Source organism: Gadus morhua, chromosome 8, assembly GCF_902167405.1.
Source record: "Gadus morhua chromosome 8, gadMor3.0, whole genome shotgun sequence".
Lineage (NCBI taxonomy): Eukaryota > Metazoa > Chordata > Actinopteri > Gadiformes > Gadidae > Gadus > Gadus morhua.
The window spans coordinates 649,554-659,721 of NC_044055.1; the positions used below are offsets into that span (position 1 = coordinate 649,554).

General features: G+C 53.2%; 1 protein-coding gene across 3 annotated transcripts in view; it reads left to right on the plus strand.

The window, feature by feature from the left end:
- Positions 1-10,028, plus strand: part of LOC115549011 (low-density lipoprotein receptor-related protein 8) — a 92,291-nt gene extending 82,263 nt beyond the window's left edge. For 2 of the 3 annotated variants that reach the window (XM_030363988.1, XM_030363989.1), the window contains exons 15-18: positions 467-619; positions 2,345-2,653; positions 4,947-5,015; positions 7,109-10,028. In XM_030363988.1, coding sequence (XP_030219848.1) covers positions 467-619; positions 2,345-2,653; positions 4,947-5,015; positions 7,109-7,527 — 950 coding nt within the window. In that variant the 3' untranslated portion in view covers positions 7,528-10,028. The remainder of the gene's footprint in view (positions 1-466; positions 620-2,344; positions 2,654-4,946; positions 5,016-7,108) is intronic. The other variant, XM_030363990.1, reaches the window with a different exon arrangement.
- The last annotated feature ends 140 nt before the right edge of the window (positions 10,029-10,168 follow it).

The following is a 10,168-nucleotide window of genomic DNA, read 5'->3' on the forward strand; positions in this document are numbered from 1 at the left end:
TTTGTAATCCCGGCCTGTCTGTTGCAGTCATCCACTCCATACATCTCGCTTTGCTCCCAGTGATATTAAATGCATTTTTGTAGTTCACACACGCTGACCAAGGTCAATGTGTTCCACCTTTTACTGTGTCCATTTGAACAGCGATCTCTATGTTGTTTAAAGTAGGTCCCAGGAGATGTTCAAATTTAAATGTTTAAGCTAAGGTAATATGTAATATATAATTTCAGTGTAGTTTTGGCTAGCTATGGCTGCTACCCTACCATAGTGTCACACCAAAGAACCAGGTGTATTTATGGTACGGCACATGCCATTTGGATGGTGATGCTTCTATCCAAGCATCAGACACTCTCCACCTGAAGGTACACCACCCTGGGGGGTCAAACCCTCCACCCTGTGAACGGTTAGACCCCGTCTACCAGTGAGGCTCCACAGGAACACGTCTGCTCTCCGTGTCGTCCCCTCCCAGGCCCAGACAGCTGTAACCTGGGCAGTGTGGCCAACGGCGGCTGCGAGTACCTGTGTCTGAAGGCGCCGCAGATCACAGAGCACTCCCCCAAGTACACCTGCGCCTGCCCCGACGGCCAGGAGCTGGGCGCCCACATGCGCCGCTGCGTTCCAGGTGCGCTTCTAATCGCAGGCGATTTAATTTAACGAATCCGGCTGGCCCATCGTTAACTCCCCTCCCCTCCCCCCCTCCCCCCCTCCCCAGAGGCGTTCCTCTAAGGGCCGAAGAGGACCCTCCCCCCCCCCCCCCCAGGCCCAGTCGTATGTGGGTAATCAATTAACACTTAGCCGGGCGAGAGGCTTATCTCCACATGCTAATGAGGAGTAAATTACCTCTGGTATGATACGGAGGTGCACAGGGTCTAATTAAAGGCCCAGTCAATGCCACCGTCTGGACCATTAGGGGGGGACCAGGGGGTGTGTGTGTGTGTGTGTGTGTGCGTGTGCCTGTGCGTGTGCGTGTGTGGGGGCATAGCCACCGCGGGCAGAGTCAGAGCTAAATTATAGTTTAGCTCTGACTGAAAGTTGTGATCCGCAGGGTTTTACTCATGTCTTATCATTAACATTGAACGTATATTTTATGCATATTATATATGTCACATTAGGTCACATCCTCCCTTATGTATAGAATTACAGCAGAATGCACCGTTTTATACTGTTCTTACTTTATTTCATTTTATTTTACGACTTATCTTTTACCGCAACTTAAATCTGTGTCATATATATATATAGATATAGATATAGATATAGATAGATATAGATATGTGTGTAAGGGATAATGTATAGAACCGGAGACAGAGGTGTCTTGCTTTGCCCTTAAGGGGCTCATTTTCGATATATACCGAAATAGTCGGCCAAAGACGTTGACGTCGCTTAGCAACCGGACACGCTGCGGTTGATCAGTTAGCGGACTAGATGCAGAGCGATGCAAAGGACGTGAATCAGAGGCATAAAATCCACTTTCCTTGACAGCGGTCATTATATGCTTAGCAACGGTCAATTATCGGAAGAATAATTCACCGCCGGAAGTTGGGAAGGCCCATGCAAGTGAACGGAGCGTTCCACGGCATTGAGAAGAGCCCTGTAATAAATATATGTATATATATATATATATATATATATATATATATAGTTTTTTTTTTATTTTTTTATTTAAATTACACTTCCTGTTTCTTACTCGTTTGCACGCTTCAAGAGCCGTGAACCCATCAGCTCACCAGCCCTCGTTGGTTTAAAGATTGGGTATGGGATTTGCGAAACGCCAGCAGATTTTAAAAATACAGAACTCAAATGGTCCTACCCCCTCTCCTTCAACGCTGACTCTGACTCCACCCATTCCAAGTACCTGGACGCGCAGTCACGCACCAGCGCAAACACAGATGCGCGAGAGCGAGCCATTAGCTAGTTAGCTAGCTCCAGTAGCTACCACAGGATAACAACAAACAGAAGCTTGCTCTGGGTCACGAGCTTTGAGTACGTGCACGAAGGGGTTCGCGAGCGAGCGGGGGAGGGGGAGTGCAGTACGACCGTTTGATTGACGTACTTACTGTCCAATGCAACTCGGTGGCTCTGGAAATCATTGGCTGGAGTTTTTCGAGCCCTGTCCGTTCCACAGATGATTGACTTGTTTAATGTTCATGTCAGTACTTCTAACTCAGTGGCTGTAAGTGGGTTATGATAACGATTTCAAGTCATTTTGCAAAAATGGCCAAAAAAGAGAATTCCATACCCAACCTTTAATGATCAGTCCACTGTAACCTTTAACCTTTAACCCTTAACCTTAACCCGCTCTAACCTTTAACCTTTAACCTCTCTGACCGTCCTCACTGCCGCCCTCCAGCTCCGCCGCGGGACCAGACGCCCCCGCCCTCCTCCTCCCCCCCGCCCCCCTCCACCCCCCCGCCCCCCTCGCGCTCCGACGCCGTGACCCCCCCCCGGGACGGCGACGCCATCTCCCAGGCCGACGGCGTCCCCCACCTGACCACGGGGCCCCCGGTGGCCCCGCCCACGCCGCTCACGCCCCTCCCCCCCGCCACGGCCCCGGGCCCCGCCGAGGACACCGTGTCGCTGGCGCCGGAGCCAAGCCCCGCCCCCACGGTGAAGCTGGCCCCGCCCACCCAGCCCGGGGACAGCAGCGTCTCGCAGCACTGTGAGTGTGTGTTTGTGTGTGTGAGTGTGAGTGTGTGCGTGAGTGTGAGTGTGTGTGTGTGTGTGCTCCTGCTAACAGAGCTATACCGCTAGCATCAGCGCTGTTCCTCCTGCTAACAGAGCTATACTGCTAGCATTAGCACTGTTTGTGTGTGTGTGTGAGTGTGCGTGTATGAATGTGAGCGCGAGTGTGTTGGTTTGTGCCTGCGTGTGAGTGAGTTAAATTATTGTGATTGTACATTTTAGTGTGTATTGCTGCACGTGTGTGTGTGAGGGTGTGTGTGTGTGTGTGTGTGTGTGTGTGTGTGGTTTTTAGAGGGGGGGGAGGAGTCAGAAGTGCAACTTGCCTCCTGTGATAGGCTTACCTCACCATGCATTGAAGTTAGAACTGTTGGCTCAGGTGCGAGGAGGGTCAGCCACTCAGGGCCGAGTGTTGAAGTGTTTAGTGGATCAGGGGAAGGGGAAGTCTCGCTGGCTGCCAAGTACCACAGGCAACCCTGATCCTCCTGCTAACAGAGCTATAGCGCTAGCATCAGCACTGTTCCTCCTGCTAACAGAGCTATAGCGCTAGCATCAGCGCTGTTCCTCCTGCTAACAGAGCTATACCGCTAGCATTAGCACTGTTCCGCCTGCTAACAGAGCTATACCGCTAGCATTAGCACTGTTCCTCCTGCTAACAGAGCTATACCGCTAGCATTAGCACTGTTCCGCCTGCTAACAGAGCTATACCGCTAGCATCAGCGCTGTTCCTCCTGCTAACAGAGCTATAGCGCTAGCATCAGTGCTGCTCCTCCTGCTAACAGAGCTAAGGAGCTAGCATCAGCGCTGTTCCTCCTGCTAACAGAGCTATAGCGCTAGCATCAGTGCTGTTCCTCCTGCTAACAGAGCTATACAGCTAGCATCAGCGCTGTTCCTCCTGCTAACAGAGCTATAATGCTAGCATTAGAACTGTTCCTCCTGCTAACAGAGCTATAGCGCTAGCATCAGCGCTGTTCCTCCTGCTACAGCAGGGCTGATGCTAGCGCTATAGCTCTGCTGTAGCGGGAGGAACAGCGGTGATGCTAGCGCTATAGCTCTGCTGTAGCGGGAGGAACAGTACTGTGCTACCAGTACAGCGTCGTATTAAAGTGAGCGATGTGTGAAGGCCCCAAACAGCCACGCTCCGCTGACCTTAATGAGAGATGAGGGAGGGAACATGGTGTCATTCCTCCATGCATTACCCCGTGTGTGTGTGTGTATGTGTGTGTGTGTGTGTGTGTGTGTGTGTGTGTGTGTGTGTGTGTGTGTGTGTGTGTGTGTGTGTGTGTGTGTGTGTGTGTGTGTTCAGTTATTTTTAGTCTTCACTCAAGAATTGTATGGCTGCATGGCCTTGCTTTATATCTACATTTGTCTGCACTTATTAAGTGTACAGTAAAGCCTATTTACAGCTGTTATAGTCTATGTAAATGTGTCTGTATTATTATTGCTTTAGGGGGCGTGGCTTTGGGTTAATGCAGTTAGAACAGAGATGAGGGTGTGTCGTATGTTGGGGGCTGGCACTGTATGCTAATAAGTTGGAATATGAAACAGGTGTGTGTTTGTGGCAAGGGGGGGTTGGAGGGGGGTTCAAGGGCAGTGGCCAGGCAGCGGTCTGTAGCCTCAGGAAGGACGACGGCGTTGACGAATCACACACAATTCATCATTTTCCCTACTTTTTCTCCCTGCTATTCTTTTGTATAACCTTTTTCACACTTTCTCTCTCTCTCTCTCTCTCTCTCTCTCTCTCTCTCTCTCTCTCTCTCTCTCTCTCTCGCTGTCTCTGTCTCTGTCTCTGTCTCTCTCTCTCTCTCTCTCTGTCTCTCTCACTCTGTCTCTGTCTCTCTGTCTCTGTCTCTCTCTCTCTCTGTCTCTCTCTCTGTCTCTCTCTCTCTCTCTCTCTTTGTCTCGCTCTCTCATTTGTCTTTATCTCTCCCTCAATTCTTTTAATCAATCCGTCTCTTTTTCTCAATCAATAATTTGTCTCACTCCATCACCTTTATCTCCATCTCTCTGAAATGCATAATCAGTTGCCTCAACCTCTCTTTAGCCTTCAAACTCCGTTCCCCCTTTGGTTTCAGGGGGTTTCACCCTAAACATGTCTGCCTGTACTTCTCTGTAAATTATATGATGAAAAATACATTACATTGCTTCTAACAATGTAATGACATGTCTCTCTTTTTCTTTCTGTCCCTGTCTCCCACTCCCCCACTCCCCCTCTCTGTCTGTCTGTCTGTCTGTCTGTCTGTCTGTCTGTCTGTCTCTGTCTCTGTCTCTAGCTGGAGGAGAGGGTTTCATCATGGGGGAGAACCTGACTGTGGCTGTGCTGGGGGTTGTAATCCCCATAGGTGAGTTACCTGGACCGCACCTACCCATTCAACCTACCGGCCCCTCCTTCCCAGACCCCCGTCCTCTGTCCCTCTCGCTGTACCGCTGCAGGAGGGGTCGAATCATGGGATCTGTAGTTTCGGTCCCCCTGCTGCAGCCGCTTAAAGCTCGCGGCCCCCGCGTTGGGAACCGCTGACCCTGACCGCATGCGTCCGTCCCCAACAACCCCAGACCGCATGCGTCCGTCCCCAACAACCCCAGACCGCATGCGTCCGTCCCCAACAACCCCAGACCGCATGCGTCCGTCCCCAACAACCCCTGACCGCATGCGTCCGTCCCCAACAACCCCAGACCGCATGCGTCCGTCCCCAACAACCCCAGACCGCATGCGTCCGTCCCCAACAACCCCAGGCCGCATGCGTCCGTCCCCAACAACCCCAGACCGCATGCGTCCGTCCCCAACAACCCTTGACCGCATGCGTCCGTCCCCAACAACCCCAGGCCGCATGCGTCCGTCCCCAACAACCCCAGACCGCATGCGTCCGTCCCCAACAACCCCAGGCCGCATGCGTCCGTCCCCAACAACCCCTGACCTGCGGCGGTCCAGCCGGCTGTCTGGCTGTTGCATGAGAGCGCCGCTGACGCTTAAGCTCAATACATCCCATCCTTTACTAGTATTGCTCTAGTTATTATTATCATTACGTCATCATGGCATGACGGCCCTCCTCCACCTGAATAAGCCCACCTGCCCCCCCCCCCCCCCCCCCCCCCCCCCAGGCTCAGACGGTGTGACCTCCACGTTGGGTAGATAGGTGTGGGGGTCGGCGTTCAGTGCTCATCCTCTGTGTGTCTGACATCGCTGTCATGCTGCATTATTCATCGCCCCCCCCCCCTCCTCCCTGGAGGTGTGTGTAGCGTCTGGTACAGCTGAAGCCACAGGGACTCTGCAGAGCGATGCGTATTTGTGTCGCTGTTGGTTTGCCGTGTAAAGATGTGTCTGAGGGGGGAGGGGGGGGGGGGGTGAACCTTGAGTGAGATATCCGTGTTCCTAACCGTCCGCACTGCAGGATTCTGGAAGACTCTAGACTGCAGGATTCACCAAGTCCTGAGATTCTACGGAGCATTCTAGATTCCACTAGAGGGGATTCTAGAATGCACAAACATTCTTTCTGCCTTTCTTCCGAGGATGGGTTTGTCCCCTTGACGTCTGTTGTTATGACACGGCTGTACTTAACGATGATTATATCCGATATATTCGCGGAACCAGAGCTGGTGATTACGCCACAAGCTCAGCATGCTGCTCACGACGGGCGTCTCGTCCTGCGAGTTTCAGGGGAATCGTGCATAATTAGAAGTGAAGTGTAGCGCTGAAGGGACGGCTGCACCCCGTATTACAGATGCAGAGTCCCCGCTATAAATATGTAGAGGACCCCCCCCAGGGGGCCTGCATCTCCTGTGTCCTCCAGTAACCAAACAACACCTCCGGACCGCGTCCCTTCTGCTCCGCTTCTGCTGGAGAATTATTCAACTGAAAAAGTGATTCATAATTACTGTCTCCCTCCACCTGTCTCTCCCCGACGTGCACCTTTCTGTCCCGACGTGCACCTGTCTGTCCACAGACGTGCACCTGTCTGTCCCGACGTGTACCTGTCTGTCCCGACGTGTACTTGTCTGTCCACCGACGTGCACCTGTCTGTCCCGACGTGTACCTGTCTGTCCCGACGTGTACTTGTCTGTCCACCGACGTGCACCTGTCTGTCCCGACGTGCACCTGTCTGTCACCGACGTGCACCTGTCTGTCCACCGACGTGCACCTGTCTGTCCCGACGTGCACCTGTCTGTCCCTCGTCCCATTCCACCACCGGGATCTCTTTAAGCCTCGCTAACGCTTCGCCCATCTCCCCCCCCCCCCCCCCTCTCCCCATCCCTCCCCCCCCCCCCCCCTCTCCCCCTCCCCCCCCCCCCCCCCCCCCCCCCCCTCTCTCTCCATATCCCCCCCCCCCGGCTGCATGTGTGTGTGTGTGTGTGTGTGTGTGTGTGTGTGTGTGTGTGTGTGTGCGTGTGTGTGTGTGTGCGTGTGCGCGCCCGCGTGTGCTGTAACCCCGTGACGCAGTCCCTGTCGTTGCCACAGTGGTGTTCGGGCTGCTGTGCGCCGGTCTGTACGTGGCGTGGCGTAACTACCGCCGCCACGCCACCAAGAGCATGAACTTCGACAACCCGGTGTACCGCAAGACCACCGGGGAGGGCGAGGACGACGAGATCCACATCGGGCGGGCCGACGCCATGACGCAGCACGGCCAGCAGCAGCACCACCACCACCACCACCACCACCACCCGTACCCGCCCGGCGTGGGCATGGGCGTCATGGCGACCGGTGGGAGCGTGGGCGGCGGCAGCGGCGGCGGCGTGGTGGGCGGGGGCGGCGGGGGCACCTGCCCGCAGTTCATCACGCTGCCCCTAGGGGGCGGCATGGCGGACCCGGGGACCCACTGGTACACGGAGCAGCCCATGCTCTCCCCGTCATCCAAGTGACCTCTCCCCCCCCCGACCTCCCCCGCCCCCCTCCCCCCCCCCCCCCCCCTCCCCCTGTGCTGACGGACGGGGAGGGGGCGTCAGGACTGACCGGCCCCTTTGGGGGCACACGTCGCGAGGTCAAAGGTCACTCAGGCTAAGGTTCCACGTTGTTTCTTCTTTCATACTGCTGACCTGTGTCTCCACGCCGCCCGGGTCTCTGTGTGACTCAGCACTCACGGAAACCGTCGCTGTGAACCGGATCCGTTTCCGGACGTCTTTCTGGACAATTCATCCCAACACATCTCAACCGTTACCGAGTAATAAACCCCGGAGTTGGTCGACCTTCCTGTCATCGGCCAGCTCGCAGTGCGTCATTAAGGGCTGGCATAGCGAGGCTGCCCCTAGCTGGGGACTACAGTACCCGGGCGTCTAGCGGGCTGGGCCTCTGTCTGCGTCACGGTGCCACAGGGCAGGGCTACGGATTGATGTCGCTACGCAGCGGCCTTGGTCCTGGCTCGTACCTTCCTTGGCCGCTGTTTGGTCCCCGTGGAAGAGCGCCTCGCTGTGGGAAACGGGCTCTGAAAGGAAGGCAAAGACAGACGCACCGGGGGGCGGAGGGGAAGTAGGACAGCACCTTTGTCCGAACTTCATCACGTGCTGTTTCAGCCTACTGCCCCCTCCGTCCCCCCCTCCACCTCTGGACGGATCATGGTCATCAAGGTTCTTCCTCGGCCCGCTGTCCTTGACCGTCGGGGACACGTCGCGCTGAATTCGATCTGTTATCGTGTGTTCCTTCACGGGGCGTTTTTTTTTTTAGATTTAGTTTCCTCCTGAAAAGACACGTTCAAGGGCGTCGGCGAGCTTTCCCGAGGCTGTACACGGCTGGCGGGAGGTCGCTCAAACCTTTACCTCAAGTAGAGTGACTCCACTGAGAACTCCTCTCAGGAGACGCCGTCTGCATTGTTTTGTTGCGGAGACGATGCGAGATTAATGATCCGTGAGTTCTGGGAGAAGAAGAAGATAATGACGGTTTTCCTCGAGAGGCTCTGCCTAGTTGGCCCGGTCGGAGCGTTCCGTGATAAGCAATAGACGGTTGCGTTCCTTAATGGGAGTTGAGCCGTCGCCACGACTCCCTCGCTTCTGCTGCTCCTCCAGCCGTCGGCGGGCCAGAGGGGAGCCACACCTGGCGTGTGTTTGGTGGGTTTGTATTCATGTTCTCTTCGGATCGATTGAAAAAAGCACACCCACACGGGGTGCACCCCGCAGCATCCAACGTGCACTTAGACCACGTGCACCTAGCCAAGGGAGAGAACCACGAGCAGCATGCATCACCTGCCAAACAGACACCACAGTCACACACTGATAAATGACTGGGCGCACGCACACACACACACACACACACACACACACACACACACACACACACACGTTCATACACATGCACACACACACACACATGGTGGGCCTGTTGCTGTTGTTGTGTTAAAAACAGTAGACACCTTCACTCACAGCAGAACCTGAACACAAACTTTCTCATTCAGAAGAAATTTAAAACTGACTTAGCAGGGGCCAAGTGTGTATGTGTGTGTCTGTGTGTGTGTGTGTGTGTGAATCTTTGGTGTGTGCGTTTGTGTGAGTCTACACGTGTGTGTGTGGTTAAGTCTTTGGTGTGTGTGTGTGTGTGTGTGTGTGTGTGTGAGTCTACGTGTGTGTGTGTGTGTGTGTGTCGAGGGGGGGGGGTGACTTCAGTGTGTGCGTGTGTGTGTTCAAGACCGTGCACGTGTGTGATGCTCCTACCATAGCCATAATTGAACCATTTTGTAAGCTCTCTGTTGCACAACCCTCTTAGAATGCCTTCTGTACTGTGCAGGTCTGCATGGTGTGTGCGTGTGCGCGTGTGTGGGTGCGTGTGTGTGCAAAACTAAAATGTTTGTGTCAAGATGGAGTGTTAATGGGGATCATTTTTGAATCACTGATATGTAAATAAGTTTTCGTATGGCAAACGTTTTTTTATAATGTATTATAAAAAACATCTGTAAAAGAGAAGCTGTACATACAAATTGTAGATAACCCAAAGTGTTGACAGTTATATTAATTTATTTGTATAAAAACAGAGCACTGCAATTTCCTGCATTGTAAGAAAATGTAATTTATTCACCAAGTGTTTGTTGTGTTGTTTCTTGCCCGTGCATCATTTTACCGTATACTGTCTTCTGTTTCCATTCTTCTGTGCTACTCTTTGCTTTCCCGTCACCCGTCACTACTTTCCTCTCCCAGAATATGTCAACACCTTTAGTTTTTAAAAACCTGCTGAGTTTGTGTTTATTTGTGCCTTTTTGGTTTACGTTCTGTTGACGTTCTGAGGCGTTTGCCTCCAGATGACCGAGTGTTGCAGACTCTGCAGTAGGCCTACAGCCTCGCTCTGCACCAAGGGGGGAAACACAGTCCATCCGTTGCTTTCCTGTCATGTTATTTTGACTATCTCTATATATTGATATATAAAATTTGATTGAAATGTTCTATTTCTGTATGTGTGTAGTTTTTTTTAATTTTTCGAATGAGACAGTATGCTGAGGGTATATCTGTATTTCTTTAATTCCATAGATCAGCAGGCAAACAAATGTTATGGTGAGAATCCCCTTTAAGGCTTTGCTGATTC